Source organism: Drosophila mauritiana, chromosome 2L, assembly GCF_004382145.1.
Source record: "Drosophila mauritiana strain mau12 chromosome 2L, ASM438214v1, whole genome shotgun sequence".
Lineage (NCBI taxonomy): Eukaryota > Metazoa > Arthropoda > Insecta > Diptera > Drosophilidae > Drosophila > Drosophila mauritiana.
The window spans coordinates 11,973,023-11,998,534 of NC_046667.1; the positions used below are offsets into that span (position 1 = coordinate 11,973,023).

A 25,512-nucleotide genomic window follows, 5' to 3' on the forward strand; every position below is an offset into this window, starting at 1 on the left:
ACGAACACAAGTTTCCGAATCCGGCAGCGGTGAATAGGGAACGACTTGGGGAATTCTAGCTCAGTCTGTCCCGGGAAGAGCTGCGTCCTGGGCACGTCCTGCCACGGATTGGACGAATCCTGGTCCGGTCTGTTCTGTTTTTGGGCCTGGCTAACAGGCAAAAGGGCTTTTCATAATATTTTTAGACATTTGACTTTTGATTGAGCGCATTACACGCGATTCAAATGGGAAGACAGCGGATGGGAATGAGGTCCGGGCTTACATTTCAACTGAGGCAATTTATTTGGCCCGCATTTCCTCAGTTTTTCGCAGACCTGCTCCTCCTCCTTGCTCCTTCCTCCTTCGTTGGCCATAAAATTAGATTGTCCTGGCTTATGCAAAGGATTTGGCTGGCTGTTGCTGTCGCAAGCATTTGGCTGCGTAGATTGCCACAGTATTTTATTGAAAATCTAAGTCAAATATCTAAACGACGGTGTTTTATTACCTGATTTCCTTTCGCTCCCGCTTATTTTAGAGTGACTCGCCATGTTTAGCGAATGTTTTACATTGGGAAACTAAGTCAGTTGGTTGAACAAAGTGGTTTGGGTGAGTGGTGGGGCTTACTGGGATGAAGTAGATCCGTTTTAGGTTCAGGTTTTGAGGTGGGTTAAATGGTTTCAAGACTTTGTCCCTTGGAAGATATACATACATATTTCTGGGCTTTGTAAAGTGATACTTTCGCTATTTGAGTTTTAGATAGGATTTCAGCATGGAAATAAAGAATGGGTAAATGCAATAAATGTGCCTTCATTTTTCTTTAAAACTTCACACTACTGCACCACATAATCAAACTCAAATAAAATAAACCCACAAATTTGCGACCTTTTATTGTCAGTCCTAATGGGGCTCTTAAAAAGTTGTCTTAAAGAAATTAAATTTTCTAAAAACCCGCCACCCTCTAATTCGTCAAGCAAATGACGAGCAAATCCGGGAAAATTCGGAAAATTCTTCGGTAAGCAATGAAAAGTGAAAGTGACAGAAGCGCCTTAATTTTCAACTTTTCACAGCGACTTTCCGTTTTCTCCACCCAATCTTTCGGCTGCCTTCAGTAGAAAAAAGGGGCCTGTCCTCAAAACGTTCGTTGCTACTTTTTGTATGTTTTTATTTTATTTCACAAACGTCAACTTCGACGTCGCTGACTGACTTCCTTCCGCTTAGCTCATTAAACACCAAAAAAAAAAAAGCAGAAAAAATCCTCGAATCAGGACTCCCCTTCAGTCTGTCTCAGAGAAAACTCACTCTGTTCCTCAGACTTTTGCAAAACGAAATGTGTTTTTTTTTTATTTTTAAGAACGAATTTTCTGCTCGTCATAATGGCCGCATTGAAGGCACCCCGGGGAAAATATCAACCCCTCTTTACTCCTTCTGCATATTTATTCGCCGTGTTTATGTCCCGCCTGCCCCCTGCCATTCAGCATAATTTTATTTGTTTGCTTAAAAAAGAATTAAAAGCGGTTTTCTGCTGTATTTTATTTTTTATGTTCGTTTTTCTCCTTGTGCTTTTGAATGCGCGAAATTGTTTTTTATGTGCGTCTGTGGTGGCGGAAAATTTCCTTGAAGGGTGAGGATTAAGCGAGCAACTTGAAAGGAAAGCGCATTACTTGGCAATTGTTGACATTTACATTTTTGGTTATAATTCTGGGCTTTATGTGGCATATAAAGAGCAATATATATGCGGAAATAATGGGGGTTTTTTGTTAGTATTGCCATCATAGCTTGAAAAATGAATAAGGATTAATATTTGTATGGCTTTAAAGTATTATTTCGCCATAAGATATATGTGAAGCTGAAGTATTTAGTTTAAAACATAATTTTAAATCGAATTATAAATGGAATACAATAAATTCATGCCCTTTTAACCAAGTAAATCAGATTAAAAACGTTATTAAAAGAAAATTTATAAACTGATTTTGTTAAGATGCTTATCTATGTTTTCGAATGTGGTCCCAAAATAATTTTGAAGGCTCTGGGCTTGTTTGTTATTTTTAAAAGCAAAATAAGCATTCTTTTGTGCGCGTTCACTTTTCCTTTTAAGTTTAAGGTTTTACTCGTGGGGTGACTCCACCACTTTAAACAACCCCTCGGAAAGATCGAGCAAAGAATTTCCCCATATTCCCCCCAGTCGTATTTTTTCCTTCCATTAAATGCTTCCACCACCGAGAAGGAGTTTCCCGCTCTGACATCGGCGCATAATTGATGCCTCCGGGGAGCTGTGATAAAAACAAATCAGCGGCACACACACAAAAGAAGGGGGTTTTTCCTGCACACACACAGAAACCACACCCACACCTAAGCAGATGGTTTTTCCAGTACGTGCGTGTGTAGGTCGCTTAATATAATTCACACCATTAAACCAAGAGCTGCGGCATTTTGCCCCTGTTAGACATAAATTTTTATAGACAATGCACAGTCGTCTTTTTACCCCTGGAAAAATATGTTAAGTGCGCCCGGAAAACTGGTCGCTTATCAACATTGTTTTTTCCCGCTCGCCACATTTTGTTTTTATAAATTTTTTCCGAGTTTCTTTTTTTTTTTTTTGCTATCTAAGGGCAGCTGCTGCATCGCCCTTTGCTTTAACCCTTGAGCCACATGTGGCGGCGTTGGCAGCCCTTAGCCTTTTAGCTTATCAGGGCGCGTTTATGCCAAAACACAAACACTCGGCGCTGTGCGAAACCTTTTCGACGCTACTGTGCCGCGTTGACAGTGGGCGGGGTAAATATGCATACGCTTGCAGTAATTTGAAATAATGCAATGTAATTCCTAAAGAAGCATGTTTTATATATACATAAGTAGATATGATTCTGGAAACCAAATGTGCTTTTAAGGAATTGATTAACCAAATTTTGATTTAAAAAAAAGTATATTTCATAATAATTATTCTCCAGTTCTCCAGTTACAATTGTATCTGAATCTTTATCTATATTTCTATATCTTGTACTCTCTGTACCACTGTACTTTTAGACTTTTGGTATCCAAGTAGGCGCCAAGTGAGTTTGCTCTTTGTGTTTGTGTGTGTGTATTTGGGGGCATTGTGGATGCGAGTGTGTGTGTGAGGGGGCAATATCACCTGTGTGTGTGTGTGTATGTGCTACTTAGCCTAATGTAAACCATATGCATGCCCCGTTGCGCACCAAACAACAACAACAACAGCTAGAGAAGAGCGGCGACGGCAACAACATCAAACACTTTGCTGTGCAGCGAGGCTTCACTTTAGTGAAAATGGGGTTGGAGTACAGAGGGGGGTTGTTGGTGTGAGTAGCAGGGAGCTGCTCCTCTTGGCATACATTGACACAGAAATGGGGAAAACTTACGGTGGAGCTAAGGAAAAAAAAAACAGGTTTGAGCTAAAAATAGCACTCGAAAATACTCAGCCCTTAACTCTTTTCCTTTTTTCAAGAGTTGCAAAAATATTTTTCGCCTGTCATGTGGTGCAAACTTTCAGCTCGCTTTCGGCTTTTCCGCTTTTCCGCTTTCCACCGCTCGCGTCATCTGATAATCGAAAAGCGCCGAAACTTATTAGCAAAGTGCATTCTGTGCTATCTTTCCACCTTTCGAGGTCAGGTTTGAGTTCCCATTTGGCCCCATCCCTTCATCGTCTAGTTTTTTTTTCGTCCTCCGTTTTTCTACTTGTTGAGCGAAAATTAAATTTTTAATGAATTTTTTCACGAAACGAAAAGTTTTCTCATACGTGCAGAACGCTGGGCAGGAGGGAGGGGGGTGTTGGATGGTGAAGCCGGTTAGCTTTTTTGATTTAATTAAAAACATTCTTTGAGTTGCCAAAGTGTTGCAAAATTGCTGTAAGCAATGTTTCTATCTTCCTCACTGGCTTTTCGCCTTCACTCTGCAAACAAAGTACAGTGATTCCTCATCAAAGAAGTTTCTATGGAGTTTTATATTTTATAAAAAACATCCTTTGTATATACTCGCACATTTATTAGATCGTTTTAGGTATAGTTAGCTGTTTATTGTTTTACTATATAACTAAACAACACCTTTACATTTTTGACTGCATTTCCCAGCCGCTTTCCTTGCTTTGAATTTGATTTTCCACCAGTGGAAAATCTTTAAAGCCGCTTAAACTGTTTGGTGTGCCAGAATTGTGCCATAGATTATGTTGGAATATTCGAAGCACCAGCTGTGCCATCCTCAGCCAATTTTGCCCCCACTATTTTGGGGCTGCGCGCACTCCTATTGATTTTCAATTAAAAATCCATACAAACTCTGGCTGAGGCCAATTAGCCCAGTTTGCTGCCAAAACGGATACGGCTAACAACAACAATTAGCCCGGGAGTAAAGAATTGCCCGAAAATTGTTGCTCTTGTTGCCGCCACTACGGCCACGGCGTTCAAGTGCCGATGGTATAAGTTTTCACGTAGAAAGGAGATGGAAATGTGGTGGGCGGGTTGTTGTTGTTAAAGACTTTTCGCCTCCCTTCTGTCTAACGGTGTTCTCATCGCATTTAGGCCATAATTGCAAGCAGCCGCTAATTTCACAGGCACCAGACGACAACTTGACAGGCGGCGCCTCTGTTTGTGGCAAACGAGGGGGCCGAGGGGGATTCAACCTGCGGCAGGGTCGGCCAAAAAAAGGGGGCCGAAGTGTTTGGCAAACGGAATGACTCGTTGATTGACTGAGTGAGTGACTGCAATGACGACTGCTCTGGGTTGGCTTGTTTGTGTGGTCTTCAGTTTGTGGACGGGCAAGGCACTGAACAAAATTTAGTGACACTTTCAATAGACAGTTGAAAAAGATTTCGTGAAACGCGTTATTTGATTATTATTTTAAATATACGAAATGTCTAAAAAGACAACAGTGCGTATGAGCGATATTCTTTAGCTCCTTCGCTTTCTCTCTCATCTTATTAATATTCATATCTTACTTTTTAACTATATACCTTCTTTTTATTAGTGTAGCTTACGAATGCAGGCTAACTACATTTTTCGGCTAGACGGCGGCGGCCTGTCAGTAAATACAAACCCAGACGTTGCAGTCTGTCAGCGTTTTTGACTTGGAAATATTTTGAATGCAATTTTATGTGTGCGTCAGGCTTTAATAGAAGCCAACTATGAAAGTCCAGAGGAGTGCGGTGGAGAAAGCACAACTTCGCCGGCTTGTTTGTGTGTGTGTGTGTCTGCTCTTGATGCTTACCTCGAAAATACCCGTTCTATCTTTTTGGTAGGCGAAATGCCCCGTGCCACATTGTAAACGCATTTGCCCGGAAATGATATCGACTACTCCTGGGTTAAAGTGTGTTCATGTTGCAACTGGCAACTTGCTGCGCGTCCATGTTGCCCGTGTGCCGCTTGTGTTGCAGCCTTGCTGCTGTCGTGTCGTGGTGTTTCATTTGCCGCTTCGTTGCACCGGCGATTGGCAACTGGCGGACACCGAACGGACAATGGCCAACGGACAAGGGAAAGCGGAGTCGGGCTTTGTCTTTAAGTGGTCAATGAGCAGAGGAGACCCTGGTCCATGTTACTGCCTTTGTGCTAGTTAGCCCGTCCATTGTGCAACTGTCAGGTTGTTGCGTTGTGTGTTTTTGACATCGGTTCGATAATTCACGTATTTTGTGTGCTTTAATTTACACACAAATTACTGTCCTGAAATGACAAAGAAAACAAACTTACTTCTGGATTAACTTCAATTTTCATTTGAACTGAAACCAATCTTCCCAAAAATTCAATACACCATCTACGAAATAAGCCAAATGAGTACAAGGAATGATAATTAAAAGATTGAATTGGCTTTAAATGCATAGATTAACTAAGATTAGTAAATATGAAAATGCTTGCGAAAATGAAAAAAAAAGATTTAAGGCTTTAATTAAGGCACATCCAAAACTAAAACGCTGTTTACTAATGCATAAGCATATATTGAAATTTAAATGAATTTACTCTTTACATGAATTTGTTCCCGCTTTTAAACAGTTTAAGCGGCTTAAATTCTACAAATTAGTACACAAATTTTTGAATTTTAGTAGTTAATTTTAGAAAACTATAAATGATTTGCACACACACACACACACTTTCTTTTAATTAGAGTTTTATCCCGGGCTTTTGTGCAAAAACTTATTTAATTATCACTTTATGAGCCCTATTTGGGTTACCAGCATTACACACACACACACATATGTTAATGCGTTTGAAAAGGTTTCGTTTTCATTTTTGTGCTAAATAGGGGTTTTTCGTGCACTATAATGTAAATATGTGAGTTTGAGCATGTTTTACACACAAGCAAGCAGCTCTGCGTCATCAAAAAGAATCCAAAAAATGTCACGTATACTTTTTTCTAAAACGAAATTTGTGCACTGGTTCAGCACTCGCACTCCACCCTAATTTTTTCCGCGCAGCGTGAGATTTTCCTTTTCAATGGCGGGGAAAATATGTCAAGTGAAGACGAGGATGCGTCGACGTTGGTGTAATTAGGAAACTTGCTTCCCACTTGACTTGCTTAAAAAAAAATGTGGAAGTGATGTGGGTGCACATAGTAATGCTAATATATGCTGAGTTGCGGGGAAAATGTGTCAAGAAAATAAAAATAAATTTTATAGATTTAAATACATTTTAAATCATAGAAATTTAGATGCATAAAAAAAGGCAACTAATTGCTTTAAAATTCCTTCTCATGAAAACTACAACTTACTTTATTTAAATGGTGGCAAGTGCATAAACAATTAAAAAGCCGCAAACGATGCAAAAGTATAAGGATATATAAAACCCCAACCATTTTAATTGTCACACACATGAGGCCAGGCAAACAAAAGAGTTCACTCGTTGGTACAGTGAATACTCGTTAAAAGAAATTATTATATATTTGATACACCATAGTTAAAAGTTAATGCAAAGGTAATTCTAATTGCTTGAACTATTCTTTTGATAAAAGAAGAATGTAGACATGTAGATTCTCAGAATCCTTTTAAATGTATAGAAATATTTTTCTCTCTGCATCTCTTTGTTTATTTCATCTGGGCTTCGCCAGCTCACTATTCTGGTCATTTTAATTGTCTCGTTTTGTGTTGCAAGTAGATGCTGTGATGAAATATTTGTCTCTCAGCCCAAGAAAGTTGCTCCAAATTAGTTTCATTGATGGCAGCCAACCACCACCTTCATCATTACAAGTTATGATGGAGAAACAATTAAAACCGAATTCGGTCAGGCTTGAAGATGATAATGATGATGACAACGAAGGTTGGGGTAGCAACAACTAGAATCTAATTATCTTGGCTGTAAAACAGAAAAGAGCAGGCAACAATAAATGCTGAAACTTTCCTTTTGACCAGGCTTAAATGCATGTGCCTTTCTTTTTGTCGAACAATGAGCAGGCAAAATATGAAAGAGGCCACGCCCTCGCCCATAGAAAAACACATGAGAACAATTAAGGTTTTGCTGTTTCTGATGTAGTTCTACTTGGTTTTGTTGTTCGAGGGAAGCCCACAATTATGATTATGAGTACTCCCCCAGCATTTTCCTGCCCCCCGCCCCGCATTCCCTCATTATTATTGTCCTTTCGCTGGCTCACTTCAAATATGGCAACTCAGTTGGTTTTAATTGTTGAGGCAGTCTCAAGGGGATGATGATGGGCTTGGTGTTGGGGTCGGTAGTTGGGGCTTTTGGGGGTGGCTTGTTGGCTGGAACCTCGCACTTGTAGTTGTAATTGTACTCTTTGCGCCTTTCTTGTTGTTGCTCAATTGTTGGCTCCTTGAGTTCTGCTGTTGATTGCTTTATTCTTTGGCAAGGGAGAATATTTTTTAAATGTTCTTCAGGCTTGTCTTTAATTCGGTGAGCTCAGAATTCAAGCAAACAATACCAAAATTTAACAAAAAACGATGTCTTAATATTAAAAAAATACATTAAATACATTCTCTTTTCCTTAAAGATCATTACTTTCAACATCAAAGTGGAATTTTCTTTCCTTTTTTCTTCATATTAATTTGGCCGCATCCCTGTTTCCCTTTTAGCCCTTCCCTCATTTGGCATTCCGGTCTTTCGAGTATCTTTGAATTTTTTTCGCTGATAAGCCGCAAAAGTTTCCTTTTCGCTATATGTAAATTTTGCAGCAGGGTCATGACGTGTCCTTGCCCCCCTTTCACCCCGCGCCGATAATGATGATGATGACGACGATGTTTGTTTTTCCCCTACGAGTGAACTTTTCTTCATTTTGTTGGCACGCCTCATTGCCGCTTCATTAGACATTGTCGCAAGTAGAAGAAAATAAAGTAGAAAAAATGTGTTGCCCATCAACAGGCGCTCAGTCGTCTGGCTAAATTTTCAAGGATATGAGTTGTTGGTTAATGTTATGTGGCACATTTTCTCTCCATGCTGCCGCAGCGTAGATTGCCAAGAAATTTGCTCCCGCGTTGGCCAACAAATTTCGCCCAGCTTCCGTTTTCATTCTTTATCCACTCGCCTTTTGTGCGGCAGAAATGCTTAAACTGTCGTTTAGTTAATGATCCAGCATGTAGTGGCATTTACCCAAACTCACTCCGCTAACCGATGTGAGTGTTTCTTATCTGAAGCAATTTTGTTTAGAGGGGAACAGGAAAATTCCAGTATTACAAGGATATGATAAAAAACTCAACCAATTTCGCTTAAAGATTTTTAAACATTTATAACAATCACTTGCTCAGCCTGGATTTTTTTTCGACCTTGAAATCTTTTTCGAAGCTCTGCTTTTTATTTTGCCCAAGGGTCGCTTCAATTAGTCACCCATATGGCCATTGCGAATTCTCCAAATTAAATTCCCTGCATTCACAGTCACCCTTTTCAAAGTGCCAAAAATGGACCCCTGGGAACATGGCACAGCAATTATTCCATCTGCGGGTGCCGAAAGTCTAGACCACTCTACTCTCGACTTGACCAAATGGTTGGGAAACCGTTGGGGGGGAGGGTCTGCAGGAGGAAAAGCCTTTCCACGGCTATCACCTGTCACATAAATAGCGAACGAATGAATTATTAAAGCAAAAACTCTGAAAAACAGAAGGAGCCCAGCCGAAACTTTAACCCGCAAATGTGTGTGTGGCCCCAAACCGAGTGAAAACTTTTTTAAGATGCTTAAAATGCGCCGCCGTCTGGAAGAGAAGAGGATATGGGAGGGAAATGAGGAAAAAGGGGGGAAAACAAAATGACTAGCAAAGTCTGGCCAGCAGCGGGAAAGCGAAAGAAAGACCATTTTTGGGAAAAGTCGACCATTTGGATACCATATGGCATACCAAATATTATGAAAAAATAGATAAGTGAAAGTTTCTCTGAAAATATTGTACGGATTTTTGGGTCTAAGCTGTAATAATGTATTTTGACCAATTATTCAAATTATTCAAATAGTTAATATTTAATTTAATATTTTTGCTGATTTTGGCTGACTTCAAATTTAATTGAGAATAGAAAATTCGTCCAAACTTTGATACCCTAACATTTTTATCAGAAAAAGTTTGCTTTTCCTTTTAACTTGGTTATAAAAACGGTTATAATAAGCGTCGAAACTGCGACGACTGCGAAAAGCGGCTACAAAAAGCGCAGTCTACTTTGCCTTTTCTCCTCACTTTCCCGCCTCTCACAGTTTTCCCAGTTTTCATTTTAAGGACCGCATAAGTGGCACCTGTGACCAAAAAACACACACACATACCCATTACCAAGCTGTTGTCTATGCGCTGGAAAATTGTTGGCGTCGCGGCATTAAATTGGTTTGTTTTTGGGTCCAAATTGTCTGCTACTTCTGTGTGCTTATAAAATATAATTCGACAGACGACAACCAGGGGAAAAGATAAATATATTAACAAACAAGTTGGCATAATATCAACAGAAAGTTTGTTGAAACAAGCTCAAAACAAGTATGCTGTGGCATAAAAATACCTGCAGCACTCTAGTAAAAAGTTTTAAATCTAAAATATCAGTTTGAAAAATTTTAAAAATGATTATATTGTATATATGTATATATTGTAAGATTTATGAAATCTTTAAAGGTGAAAAGCAGTCCCATTCCACAACTTATTAATTACTTTTTATAACAAGAACCTTTTGAATTCACTTGAACTTTTCGCACAAGAGCGTAACCTCGTTTAATCCAGTCTAACAATCAGACGCACTGGTAATTCCGGCGAATAGACAAAGTAAATAGCAGCTAAAGGACCTCTTCTCGTTTCTGAGCACAAGCACATAATTTTAGCCTGCCTCCTTCGGTGTGTCCTTTTTCGCTCCATTCTCAGACTTCGTCCTGGAGCAATTTGCCAGCCGTTTTATTTGCGGTTGTCGTACATTTATGGCCAGGCTATTTCCCTTTTGCTGCTGCTGGTTTTCCATCCTTTTTTTCCCCCGATGATGTTGCTCCTTTGTTTTCCAATTTGCCTGTGTGTGAGTTGCATGCACATTTGTGTTTAGTGTAATCTGTTTTTTAGTCCTGCTCCTTGTTGACCATTTGAGTGCAGCTCTAATTACACTGGAAATTATTCGAATTATGCATTTTAGTGAGCACTTATTCATTGTAACCACTTTCCAAGCTGCTTTTGTGAATTGTGTGAAGCGTTTTAAAGAATGCTAATAATTTGAAGTACATTCTGTTTGAGCACCAAACTAAAAATATAACAAATTCTTTTATAGTCTTCTCTTTTCATGAAGAGAACTAAACTAGTGCAAACTAAAATATCCCCAGGATAATCAAACAATTGAGCCGTTCATTCTAATCCATTAATTCTTGAAATTGCTGCATGCTTTAAATATTTATTGGTCACTTGAACGATGAGCTAAATTCATTTCCTTTTTTTTTTTATTATACAAAACAAATGTGTGTGATATTTTCATGAATTTTTGGCTGTTGAATATGGCGGAAAAAAAAGTTGACCACTGAACAAACTATTTTTTGTTGGCGTCCATTTCCTGTGGCGCCTTAAAATATGCAACGCTTTGTCCCTGTCATGTGGCATTAAGGCCGCCCAAAATGCGATTGACAGCCAACACACACACAGAAAATATGGCCAAAAATAATGCCAAACGAGCAAACAAACGTCAAGTAGTAGGGAATGTGTTTCCTCTTCACTTTTTTGTTTGCTATTTCTACCTCTCACTCTCTTAACGCTTTTCCAACGATTGCTAATGCATAAAAAATTGACCCACATTTCGATTAAATATACATATTCATATTTACGTTTGTTTAAGCAACGAAATAAAAGTATAGAAACACCAACGGAAAAACCTTTTTTCATGAATAATAAAGTATTATACACGAAAGTTGATTCGAGCATGAAAATAAAATCGAATCGATTTATCAATGTACCGGCTGGAGAGCAATTCAAGCTGACAATTTAATAATCAAAAGGAAATGCCTTTGGACAGAGGAATCATTGATACAAAACATAAAAAGTTTAAAAACTGAATGCTACATAGCTTTATTTTGATGTATTGAATGCGAGTTATAATGTAATTTTTGAAAAAAATTCATATGTAGATGCTGGTTACTTCGTAAACTACATTGTGAAGTAACCGCCTTTTTTTCGATTCGCGATTTTTGCCTCTGGCAATTTGCAACAGCCAACAGATAGAAGATAAAAGCTTCGACAACGGAGTATCTGTGTGAGCCGAGTGTTTCTATGTGTGGGCGAGTGACACACTTATTGATGTAATAACATGTGCATTAAATATTTATTGTATTGGGTAGACAACATGGCACTTTCTTTCGTTTACCTTTGCGCCACTCAGACATTTCCCCCTTTCCCCATTTCAAAGCACTTTTTATGGGGCACACATGGAGCTGAAATCGTAAGTGGCCTGGCCCCTGGAATTGTCTTCAAGTGAAGTGATTCGAAAGGTTTTTCCTGTAGATTCAAGGTGCATCTGTGTGTGTGTGTGTGCAGGTGGAAAAGTGTGTCACATTCGATGATGGGAAAACAGCAGCTTTTTGAGGCCATGCTGAGCAATGGAGCCAAGACGTTTGCGTTATAAAATATGAAATGGCAAATAAAATGACAAAAATCAAACACTCGATGCGAAATGTGTGAAAAATTGATGTTGAAATGAATTGAAACTGAAATTGGGCAATCGCATGTGTAAATACAAATTGTCATTGTTTTTCGTTGCATACTTGCATCGTGATTTTGTGCTTTGAATTTATTTATGAAACTGAAAATATAAAACAAAAATTTAAAGCTGTCAGAATTAAAGGTTAATTTATGCCTGCAGCCTTTTGTATTAAAAGAAAAACTTAATTAATTTCAAAATATTATCCCTCTGAAAAGCCAGGCCATTAGAAAAAAGCAACAAAGACAAGGGAAAGGGTTAATTTTCATGCAAATATTTGCTGTGTCTGCTCCACTCAATTAATAAAATTTGATCAAGTCGGCGAAAGGGTTCTTTGTGGGTCCCCAAGCATTTAATCCCCGAAAGCTGATCCCCCTTTTTCTACACCAATCCTGTCCTCCTGTTAATCAGATGAAAATAACAAAAAAAAATATGGAAAGGCAGCAGCTCAGACATACAATATAATTTTTAACCCTTTTTTTGTTGTTTTAATAAACAATAACAAAGCGCGGCAAAGTCTATTATTTCTGCGTTTCTGTGTTTGTTTTTCTCTCGCGTGTAAGCCTAAAAGCTGCTTAAATTTTTAATGACTGCTTGTCCGTTTAATTGTGGTGTGCATGTGTGTGATTAAGCAGCAAGAATTTCCACGAATTTCGTCACAGATGTAGGACTAATAAGTTAATACATGTGGAAATAATTTAAAAAATATTAACCTTATAAAAATATGTTTATGTAAAAGCTTGAACAATAATGGAGCTATTGTCTTTCAGCCAAGAGACAAACAAAACTTTGAAAGTTTAAGATTCTTTTTTGGCTTTCTATATATTTTAGCCACGACACAAAATGGCAATAAATATTTACACAAGAAAGAGGAAAATCGTTTCAAATGCCAGGATACAAAAAAAAATGCCGCCAAGTCACGTAAATAATTAAACACGTGACATGCGTCAAGTAGAGCCTAGCCAGAAAGAGACGGCAACTAAGCGCCTTGCGTGTGTGTGCGATAAGGATGGCTCTAAGGACATGGCAAACTTGATGTCGCGACTTTTTCTTTCGACAAGTGGGCGTGCGTGATTTCGTGTGCTCTATTTGCTCTTGTTGCACTCCAGGATATGGAGGAAGTTTCTGAGATTGTCTCGACTAAAAATAAACCGAAAGAAACTAAAATATATACAGAAATAAAAAATAAACAGATAGATATAATGTCGTGACAAATGTGCTCGCTTATTTGCAAATTGATTTGTTTCCGTAATATCTTTCAATATTTCGCCCACAATCAAGAGATAAAAAGCATCGTTATATATTTTCCCCCAAAGGATCGTTTAAAATATGGTCATCTTCGTGCCCCTGGCTGTTGGCCAATTTATGTCTCGAGATTGTTTTTCAATAAATAGATGGTCCTTCTGTTTTTCGTTTTTGCTTTGCTTTAAGGATTCACCTGGCCGAAAGAGACGGCAAATGATGCTGTCTCTTTTTCCATTTAATGGTCTCTTTTCTGGGCAATTAGAGACACGGCTAAACGACTTTCTTTCTTTCCCCGGCGCTTTTCCTTATCCCTCATCCTTTACGGTCAACATTTTCCCAGGAGCCTCGTTGGCCATGTCCCGTTATTATGATTATCGTTTGCTCGTTTTGTGGGCTATTTTCCGTCCCTCTCTAGCACGGCATCACAGCATCCTTTCGCTTTCGCAGCTCGTTTCCTTTTGTGCCGCGTTGACAAAATCATAAAAATGCACACAAAACACAAACAAATTATACAAATGTCTCCCGCATGAGAATGAAAATGGTGAGGGGGGACTTAATTTTTTATTCTCCTCCCAATCTTGGCCCCACTTTGTTGTCACAATGTTGAGGTAATGGTCCCTAAGGGACCAAGATGGCCAGCAAAAGCGGAAAGGGTGTGGTTTCCGGTCTAGGATAACGATGTGCTCCAGTTCGGAATGGGCTTAAAAGAAATTATACATGCAAATGCGTTTAAAGCTCGAAATTGTCATATAAAAGAGATATTAATTGAATTGAGTTTGCATTAATAGATAAATATAAGTTAAGCATCTACAATTTGTAAGATTTAAGAAGTATACTTTCGACCACTTTCAGTGGATTTTCCAAACAAATCGAGTTGAAAATCAGCCTATAGTGTTTCAAAACGAAACTGATCAAATGTTAAAATGCATCCATATCCAAAAGAACATCAATTGTTTTTCGGCTTATTTGCCTACTTTCTTCTACAAACCATTTATAAAATGCGAATCAACGCAGCATATCGAATGGCTAAAAAGAGTAAAAAGAGTCATGTGAAAATCGTGTTGTCTGGTGGAAAAGGAAAATGCTGCAGTTAAGAGCATCGAATTGTTTCAATTTCGTTGGTAAACAACAATTGGCAGCAAGTGGCGACAATTTTTGCCTGCCTCAAGTTGGAAACTTTCATGCGGGGGCCTTCGTTTTTTGTTTTATTTTCGCACACCCCCTCGGCACTTTTGGAATTTTCATTTATAATTTTCCACCTTTTTTTTTATACTTTTTCTCGAAGACTTATGCTGGCAAAGTGTTAACCCCTTGCTTTTTCACTGCCGGGAGAAGAAAATAAAAATCATTTGGTTCAATTTTCCGCATATCTTGCTTCGCTTGGTCGGTTGGAGTTTTCCGGGGAGCGTGTGGAATTCTTTTTCGCTTTTTTTTTGTCTTTTTTTTGTTTTTGTCTCCCGAAGCCATGCAAATCATTTTCTTTTTCATTCAAGGCCCCCAGTTGTCACTGTTCGCATTCAGTTTGTGGATTTTCCAGAATGAATCAATAAATTCCGTTCTCCGGGCGGGAAAATTTCTGTTCTAGAATTTCATCTTTGCGAAATTGGAACCCTTAAAAATTGCGGACTTTTAAAGTTTAGCTCAAGTCAAGCTTAAATTAAGAATGTAATATTTTTAAGTATAAAACGACTACTATAAAATGTTAGTTAATATCAAGTGAAATATTGTTTTTGGAAAATACTATGTACTTCTAAGAAAGATATTTTTCTTTTATTAAATCATTACATTAGTTACTTGAGCGTATCCAAATTTCGCTTTTCCCACCTTCGTCCTTCGAGTTTCTTTTCACTTTTTTGCTTCCGTTTGCCAAAGCCGTTGGCATTGTTGAAATTTTTGCTCCTCAGTTGGGCGGAAATGCCTGTACTTTTGTTTTAACACCAGAACCCAGATCTTTTTTGGTTCATGTGTGTCATTGCTGGTTCCCTTAAAGAGCACCCAAAGTTTTCAATATACCAAAAAAAAGAACACATATATATATATGTATTGAGCGCAGAAAAAGGGAATAAATATATATTTTTTCTGGTTAGTATGCTCACATGTATTCCATTCATTTCATTGTGGTTAAGGCCTGGCTCGAATCGCCTCCCTTGGACTTTTGGGCATTTGGCTGCGTTAACATTACGTTTCACAATTTAATTTTGCTTTTTTTTTTTAATTTTTTGGTGTGGATTTTGCTCCTTTTTTCCCAGTGACATTGAGAGCCCAGTGCTGGCATCCCTTTGTGCTGCTTTATCTTTCGACAGACAAACGTACATATATATTTTTCACTCGATTCGGCTCTCGGTCCTTTATTTTTTGCCTTTTCGGTTTCATTTTTTACATGGCCACAAGATTTACTTATTTAATTTGGTTTCCTGTGTGGCGGATATTTATTGCACACTTTTTTCTTCGGTGACGTTGGTGTTTTATTTTCGTGCTTCTGCCTTTTTAATTTGTGTGTCATTTTCAGTTGTAAAGATGGAAAGTTATGGGTGAGCAATTTAAGTAAATGAAATGCGGCAGTCGTTTAATTTCTTTTCGATGAAATGAACGTCTCAAGACATGGTGATATCTTAAAGGTTCCAATGGGGATGTACTTCCTTACTTGCAAGTTGTTTTTTCTTCCCCATTAGTTATTGTCAAGAAGTCCAAAGCCTAACTAAACTTCAAAAGTCCCCTGGACTCAACCCAAACATTCCAAACTCCCCAATGAACTCTCCCTCATCAACCTCTAATTAGTCAACATAATCCATTCGGCTCGGACTTTCAGTCTGGTGCCAACTCTAGAGCCCAAAAATTCCCCACTGCGATGAGGAATTCAAATAAAATGCCAACTTTGATCTATTTACAAGTGATTATTAACAACAAAATTGGGAATGAGAGAGCCAGACAAGGACAACAACTACAAACGATTTGGAATTTTTGCTTAATTACACACGAGTCCTAAACTCAAAAAGGACCCCAACGCCGAAAGACCCATGGAAATCCCTGGAGTAGAGTCAAAAAATGAGCTGCATCACCTTCATCATCCTCCCAGTCCCCCAGACAGTGCTTCCCCTCCCTCCCCTTGGCCGCTGTCTGCTTTTGGCCATGTCAAATATTTGGGCAAAGTCCAAGCTGCGCTCCCCTTTTTCCTCTTTTCCATGTCCATAAGCCCCATCTCCTCCTACCCCTTTCGTCAGCATTTGCTCATCCAATTGTCGCAGTGGAAGGACGAAAGCGGAGCAAGTCCTTGCACAGGTTTTTTGGTCTATGAGGGGCTGGGGGGACACGGGGACCCTTGACCAAAAAAGAGCAGCGCGTTGGTGGAATGAACTACTTTGGGCCCTTTACAGAAAAGGACTCATCCATTAAACAATTTCTGGCAATATATGTTTAGCAACTATAAAATGTTATAAAAATAAAACTTCATAACAGAAAGTAAGATTTAACAAAACTTTTATTTATTAAAAGTTTAAACCTTGATAGGTTCATAGGGTATAAGATACTTCGTTCAGCAAAACATCGCTTCTTGGTTATATTGTTGGCATTGCCTTTTTCGGGGTTCACTGACTGTCAACATTGGGCCACCCTAGTCACCCTGGCCACCCTGGTCCGCCTTTCCTTCCGCTCTGGTACCCACCAAAATCGTACACCTTCCCACTTTCCATTTACCTCCAGGGTTGCCAGACAACGCACAGTCAGCGGAAAAAGTCGCGTAGCTCGACGAAAAGCGAGAGAATGGCGCCGGGAAAGCGGCTGGAGAAAGTGGCAGGGTCTGTGCGAAAATAAAGCAAAGAAATCATTTTTAAATGCGGCTTAAAATTATCTTTGATAAGCGTGCTGAAATGTTCTCATATTTTTTTCATTTTTTTTCATTCGCCGCTTTTCCCCAGCATTCTCTTCTGTTTTTCGCGCAGTTCAGTAATTTATAGTCCTCTGAACTTGAGTCGCATTAAAAGGTTATTCCTGGCCAGATCAAAGGAAACCCCGGGTTGGATGGGGGGCGAGTTTAAGCTGCTTAAAAACCGCTAGGTTGGTTATTAACTCAAGGAAAATGGTAAAGGTGCATACTTCATTTTATAGTTTAGCGATGAACGGGGATTATGGGAAATATGAGATTTGAATGGGGCTTATGCGTGGTTGTTAAATTAAGATACTACAGAATCCGGCAGTATTACCTAAGAGAAGAAAAGAAAGCGGCAATATTGTTATATTTTAATGCAATTTTATAGCTTCTTGAGTTATTAACTGAGAAAATCTTTAAGCTCTCTTGCCATTTTTTTATGTACCTTTCGTCCTCGCAAAGTCCTTTTGCCCTACTTCACTGGGTTTTTTCCATTCCCATTGATTTCACTTCTCTAGTATACCGCACTACCAACAAAAAACCAATCAGGGAGAACAAAGAGCGATGAGTAACAAAATAACAAGAATCAAAAGTTCACTCTGCTCTCCAACAACAACAGTAACATGGAGTGGAGGACTCCACTTTGCACTTGATTTGTTGTGAAGCAGACGCTAGACATAAAAAAAAAAAAATTATCCAGCTCACCTGCAAAATAAGAGAGATCCGAAAAACAAAAAATAAAAAGTAAAAAGTGAAGACTAGCAAAAGTTGTTCGAAGAATGTTTCAGCTGCTGCCATCACTGAAAAAAAAAATGTAATCAAAATTTTAAACTACTATCCAAGTCGAGTATCATTCATAATAAAGGCTATTTTTAATATTTTTGGAGTATTAAAAAAAAAATAATAATAAAAAAAATATAAAAATAATGCATTTAAGTATATCTTATACTCGTATACTCTTTATTAATTAAAATAAACTCAATTTATGATCCCATTTTTCCGAGTGCCTCACAGCTGCTGCAACTACCTATTTTTTTGTTAATTTTCCTCACCTTTGTTGAAAAAGTTTCGACTCTTTGTCCTTGTGCCTGTCAAAGTGTTGACCCATGTCGACGCCGTCGAAGATGATTTTCCCCACACACCTCCTACGGCATCTCAGCCAGCTGTCCCAAGTGGGCCTTCATTTTGAGGCTAAAAAACTTTTATAATAGATTTCAAATTTCTCAGCCGCCGGATATTCTCTGGAGTAATCAAGCAAATTAGTGAGTTTCTCGAGAGAATCGCAGGCGTGGTCCAAGTCCAATCCCTATGCCGAATTTCAAACACCCACTTGGCTCCCTCGACAATTTTGCGGTTGGCAAATTGTTGACAGCTGCTGCAGGACGAGGTCCTTCTGCTTTTCCTTCGGCTCCTTCGACAAATGAAGATAAATGCCAAGAAAAGTAAGCGAAGGAAAAGAGCGCCAAAGTTTGCTTTAAAAATTTAAAGAGTGAAATCTTAAATGGAATAGACTTATTAAAGTTGAAATATGTCCTGTAATCGAATTAGTTGTGTCCTTAAAAAGTAGTTTTTTATACAAAACAACAAGGCTAAATTGCGAGTTAGCATGTGTACTTGTGAAAAGAATTTAAGCATTGATGGGTATTTCTGGGGTCAAAATATTGCAGAATTTCCTTGTTGCCAAGTTTATTGCATACTTTTTGTTGATGAAGATGAATTGCAGTTTGAACTTTGATAGCAACAAAGTTCACTACGTTTTACTCGTTCATTCTTCGTTGGGTTGTTCAGTTGTTGTTGTTTTTTTTTCTTGCTGGGGTGCAAAGTTTTGTTTTTCGGTTAAAAAAGTTTGGGATAAAATTGTCGCAATTGCATGTTTTATTGGAACCCCTAAGCTGAACTCGGATCATGTACAGTTTACACCGCAACAAATAGTTGAAATGGGAATAAAATTTCAATATTGATTACTATTTTGCAGTACTTAGAATTAATATTTGAAATAATGCGTGAAATCTGAAGGCCGTCTTCAAACACGTAGAATCATTGAATATGCATATTTGTGATTTTCCCTTAACAATTTTAGTGAATTTTTTATCAGTGGAGTAAAGCAAGAAATGCAATAAATGTGTCAAAGGGTCGTTGCAATTACAGACGGTCCCTAGTGATTCCCTACGATTTTGCAGTCTAGTGTAGGGGCGTGGCATCCGCCCCCTGCCTCCAGTGACTTACAAACTTTAACTAAATTAAAGTCAAGACGAAAAAGCTAAGAGAGGGTTAAGTGGGAAGAGTGGAAGAACGAAAGTTTGAGTCTGGAAAACACAGAGCAAAGAAAAAGTTCAAATTACAAAATGCAACAAAGAAGTCACAAAGGGCGAAAAGGAACTGGAACGGGATGACAAGAATTTGGTAGATAAAAGTGAAACTTGTAAGAAATTAGAAGACAAAGTAAAATTAACAAGTAACGCCAAATTTGTGTGGAAATAAAAATAAGTGGATGAGTCAAATCAAAAACAGATAGACAATCTGCATACAAAAAATTTAGAAATTCTTAATTCTTAATCAAGAAATATAAAAATTTTTCAACTTTCTCAATTTTTAAACCCAAAATTTCTAATTACGTCAAGAATAATTTATTATTTCCACGTTCTGCTAACCGATTAAATTCTACTCTGTTCTAGGCTAATATACTTTCGTAACAACACTCCTAGTCTTACAATGACAGTCTCTATAGTGGCCAAATGAATATTTAAACCTACTATCTAGATACTTAATTTATTCTAACTTTAAGTAAACACTAGTTTTTGGCTCACCACCGTGAACGTTAGTAGACAGAAAGCGTTTAATCACCAGGTGTGGTGGAGGTCCTTGCCCAAGTATTTGCTCATCGCGTTTCATCCGACCCAATTCCATTCGAAAAAGCTCAAATCGTTTATTTACACAAGCAAATGGCCATTAGGTTAATGCTATTTGAGGTCTACTCGGCCAGAAAATTGACAGGGCCAACAAGTGGGGCGCACTCAAGCCAAAGTCCAAGTTGTTTTAGGCATTCGAATTAGCTTTAAAGTCCGTTTGAACACGAAGACAAATCGCAACGTATCACATTTCACATAATTAAGCTATAGCAAACACACCCTAATGATGATGTCCTGTCGTTTGTGGTATTTTCACATGCAATGGAAAACTTACGTTAAAAAGAGAACCTTTTTTGTTCTCAAGTTTCCTTAGGATAAATTCGTGGAATTTTTAATCGTAAATAGTGCCTATTCTGGGCAGATTTTTAGATTAAAATCGTATGACGGCCTTGGAATTGAGTAAAACCGATCAAAGCGATTTTTAAAACTTGATTACCCGTTAATTTGAATACCAATGCGATAGTTTGTAGCTATCTCGCTCTAGACTGTCTCCACTTTTGATGCTCTCTCCTGCTCCATCGAGCTTTTGACCTTGAAGTCTGTTCTTTCTCCCGCGCTCTCTTTGGAATGCACTGGAAGGTCACTTCTTCCACCTGACTCCATTCCAATCGCCGCAACGATTTCTCGTTCATTTGTCCATCGACGATTGACCGAAAAGGAAGTGCGAGGAAGAAGAAGAGGAAGAGGGAGGAGAAGCGAAGCCGCTGCGTTTATATATTAAATATATAGCTTTTTTTAATTAGTCACGTTGAGTTCCGAGTGCCGTGTTAAGTGGAAGTATTTATTTAGGCCCTTAATTTAATCAATCCGACCTCGAGTGTCCGTGTGCGTTAACAGTAAACGTGAAGCGTATTGGTATTGGTAATTGGCTGCCGCTAAATTGAAAGTTTCAAGTTTTCCCGTTCATTATTCGCGTCGACCGTGTAAAAAATTCAGTTTGAAATCGCAAATATGTTCACCAGTCGCGCTTCGTTTTTGGCCAATCGCCGCATGATTTTCGATTTCTCCGAGAAGAACAACGATATCTACTTGGAGTAAGTGCTAGTGTGTGGTAACTGTAAAAGATTGGAGTACAGTGGACACTCGTAGAAGTGGATTCCTTGCCACGCTTTGCTCCCAGCAAAAAATATGCAAATATTTTTAAAATAAATTAACTACATTAAGTATTGTACAATATTTTTATTTTTTAATAAGCACATCACAAATTCATATTGTCTTATTTATCGTGACTTCAGTGTACTAATCCTGGCTCTCTTCTTCCAATCTCTTCCAGTGCTTTTGGTATGAGTGATAAGAGCAGCAGTGCAACGAACAGCCTGCCGAATAGTCCCATACACAGCAACAACAACAATCCATCGCTGCTGAACAACAACAACAATAACAGCAACGGCACCAGCAACAACAGCTTAAACGTCGGCAACAACAACAGCAATCCGAGCTTGGGCGGCAGCAACAACAACGCACTGGTTTCCGTAGGCAGCAACGGTATAATGTCCGCCGCCGGTTTGGTCAACAACAATAACAATCCGTGCAGCGCCAACCGCAATGTGGTCGCCATGGTCGACGATGACGCCTGCTTCCGTCTGGACACGGACGCCACGGTGACGTACGGCGAGAAGGAACCGGATCCGGACAACATCAAGATGTTCGTCGGCCAGGTGCCCAAGTCGATGGACGAGTCGCAGCTGCGCGAGATGTTCGAGGAGTACGGCGCCGTGCACTCGATCAACGTTCTGCGGGACAAGGCCACCGGAATTAGCAAGGGTGAGTGTTCCCAATTGGGAAAACTAGTTCTAGTCATTCTTAAATTTTTCATACCCGATAAGATTATCCTTTCCACTATCATTATGATGTCCTCTGAACTTCAAAAGATACTTGGGATTCATTCCTACCGCCTAAAAACAAAAACTAACTAAGTGAAACCAAATTCGTATCCTTATATAAAATTTCAGATTAATCGCAATCGTATTAGGTATATCATTCTTAATATTTTCCACGAAAAGTCGCCAAAAGGTATGCTAAGGAATTTAAGTCTAAGATTGCTATAGTTATATTCCAGTTAGCGACAGACCACTGTACAATTTCTCTCTCCTTGTCCATCGCCTTTGTCTGGCTGATAAATTACACTCGAATTTGTTGCGGTAAATAGCTAAAAGCTCCGCCAAAACTTTATCGTCGTCCCCTTCATGGAAATGAGAGAAGTGCAGACAGAATTAATATGAGATATTGGTCTAGCCAGAACACAAATATACCAAAGTCGTGCATTCGCTGCACACATACATATACATATGTATTCCTCTATGTCTGCCCTTCTCTCCCTTTTAATTGCATTCACTTGCAATTGCCATTTCATTTCATCAGCAAATTGCTTTTTGTTCGCTATTTGTGTTTGAGCAGACATTTCAATAGCCTTGAGCTTTGCTAATGGAGATTGCAACGAAACTCGGTGGGGACTATGTGTTGATTTAAATAATACAATTCAGAGTATTCAATTCATGGGTTTTATTTAAGAGTTTAAGATCAAGGCTTAGGGATTACTGATTAAAGCTACTGCGTTGGTGTAATAAATTGTAGGCTATGCAAAGATATCCATAAGATTAAATTCATTTGAAATTATATTTCAAACATTATTATTAATATTATATTATTTATATAAATTTCTGACAAAATCTGTTTATTTTGTTCATTTATTCACCTGTCATTTGGTTTTCATTGGAATGGAAATCTCTGCGAGTTTCGGTATCCCCTTTCATTATTCCAATATATTCATTGTTCTGTTCTTTTCTCCGCTTTTTTTTCTGAGGCCTCTCAACTGCAGTCAAGTTTCTATTTTTATTGATGTGCTCTTTTTCCCCCATTCATTCATAACGACATTTCCACTTCTAATCTTTTTCATTTCCAATTGCCATTTGGCTCCGATTTATCTATTCATATTTCTGTGAGAGCATTCATTCTTGTCTCGTTTCCATTGTGCATTTGTATATTTTGTGTTTCGAAAACTTTTTGTTTACTCAGCGTCATTGTTATTCCGTATCCAACTGTCTATTTAGCTTTTCCATCTGTATTTATGCCATTTTTTTCTGTTGTTGTTGTCTAGTTTTCCGACTGCCGCTGACAGGTTCATCCTTATTTTTGTAAAAGTGGGCGTGGCTGTGCTGTTCTGGTCAGTAGTGTCCGAGAAAAAAGGGGGCGTGGCAAGGGGAAATGCGAGTGGAAAGAACAGTTTTAGAAGCACTTAAGTGGCGCGTTGTGTTGATGATTTATGACAAGCAACGAAAAGTAGTCACAGCGTTTTCCACTCCCAAAGTGCTCATGTGAAAATGTTCGCTTTTATTGCTGGTATTTTTGTCGCTGGAAGAGACTTGTGCAAGTCACAAACACAAAATCGACACAAATTGCATTTCAAAGTTATTATTTATGTCAGCGCAAAGAAGGAAAAGTGGGCGGTTCCTTTTTTTTTGTGGGCGTGCCAGTGACCTACAACGAGAAGTGGCGAAAAAATAAAGTGGTAACGAACTTTTCTTATTCTTGGTTACATTTTTTTAAGGGTATATTGGACTGCTTATAGAAATTAATAAAAAACCAATGTAAAAAATATAATAAAAATTTAATTTATAACTTCTTTAAGTTCATATTATTTTAATTATTTATAACATTTTATTTTTTTAAGTAACCTTTAATAGAAGTTAAACACCTGGTAAATACCTCTAAAACTTTTTCTAGTGAACTACTTTTCATTTCGACCTTTTTGGGAACTCCATTTTCTCCGCTTGCATGATGCATTTTTTGTAGGTCGCTTTTTTCTCGGTTTAAGCCAGCAAAACTTCCTGCTAACAACATTTCCATTTAGATGGCAAAATGTAACCCAGTTTTAGGCTACCATTAGGTTTTAAAGGACCTCATCCATATCCTTAGACTTGTGTAACTTTTTATTCTGCTGCTGGCTTTTGTCTGTTGCATTTTTGTCCGAGTTAGTTTATTTTTGCTTTTTGGCGCTGACTCGCTTTTTCCTTTAAACCAAACAAAATGCAAAATGACACTTTTAAGTGCGATGGTTGACCTCTGAACCAGAAAGTCGTAAATAACTAAAAAATACCAACAGCAAAACGAAAATAAATAAAAGGAATCGACCAAAAAAATTTCCTTTTCGTTTCGGACAAGTATTTCTGGGCTAATGCTTCCCTTTCCTTCTAGCACCCCGAAATTGTTATCCTTTTTGGGGCACTAAATTTCGTTAGCGGGCAGTTTTTCCTCCCATTTTCCCCACTAACTTTTCCGCCTCTCTTGGATTTTCGACGTTGTTGCGGGTGTTGCGGTTTTACGGTTACTGTTTTTTGTTGCACTGCGGCCAAGAGATAAAGGTGAGAGGTGTGAAGGTTAAGGGGTCAGAAGTGAATGGAGACAGGGGCGGGGAAAGGTGGAGAGGAGCGGCACAAGGTTAAGCGCTTGGGTCATAATTTATTAGCGCTTGCGGTTCGGCGATAGAATGGGTAGTATTTTCCGAATACGGGATAAATGGGCGTTATTTTCGGGGGGTCGGTTGCAAGGAGTCGAAGCATAGCGAGAAGGATTTTCTGCGGTTCTCGTTTCGGATTGTTTCAGGTGAGAAAAGGTAGAAACAGGTAGCTTTTAATTTGATATTGAATGAGCTGCCAGAGGGGAGCGGTGTAAAATGTTTTGTGGCCTCTTTGGTTTGGAATTTGAAGTTCTCGCGGCTTTTGTGGCCAGCGAAACGCAGCCAACTATAAAGAAATTAAGATTTTCCTCGTTACAAAGCTCGCTTTAATTTTAAGTAGATTTAATGAAAAATCGATACTTAACCTGGTTAAGTATCCCTTCTTTTTTTAAAGCTATCCTGTTGGTTATATTTTTTTTATGTTTGTTTCTTAGATATTCTGGAGATTTAAAAGCTCACATTCCATTAAATTTTCCCCTCGTACTTTTACATTTATTTATCGCTCCCCTTTCTAATCAACTTAATTACATTACGTTATTGTAAATGATTTCGATAATCATTAGTTTTAAGCCCTTAAGCTAGGCTTTTGCAGATAAACCACCCTGACCGTATTCAATTGTGAACTTTTGTTCCACCCCAAAACAAGAGCATATGTCACAGTTCCCCACCAGGGCAGCCACGCCCATCGCACCCCCAACGCCCACTTTTTTAGTCGAGCCTGTGATTTATGACCTCCGCCTTATAAAAAACTAACTCGCTGACCAAACCAGAAAAGGAAGAACGAAGAAACGCAGATGAGAATCCACCCAAAACCAAGGAAAAGAAATAATATAATTCACACTGAGTTAGAAATCGGGGTTAAGTGGGGTTTTTCTTGGGGTAGAAGTAGGGGGGAGTGGGGGAAAATCTTGGTCAGTTAGCTGATTTTTTTTGGGTGTTTGCTGGGGTCGTCCCCGTTTTAGTTATCTTTCGACTGCCTTGAGAACTTCATTTTGA

The 25,512-nt window shown here is 38.6% G+C and overlaps 1 protein-coding gene across 3 annotated transcripts in view; it reads left to right on the top strand.

The window, feature by feature from the left end:
* LOC117150558 (CUGBP Elav-like family member 2) overlaps window positions 1-25,512 on the top strand; it is a 102,358-nt gene that overhangs the window by 38,907 nt on the left and 37,939 nt on the right. For 2 of the 3 annotated variants that reach the window (XR_004460770.1, XM_033317509.1), the window contains exon 3: window positions 21,334-21,824. Coding sequence is in view for 2 of the 3 variants with exons in the window: in XM_033317509.1 (XP_033173400.1) it covers window positions 21,334-21,824 (491 nt within the window). In the remaining variant the exon portion in view is untranslated. Of the gene's footprint in view, window positions 1-20,696; window positions 21,095-21,333; window positions 21,825-25,512 lie in introns of those variants that run through there. The other variant, XM_033317521.1, reaches the window with a different exon arrangement.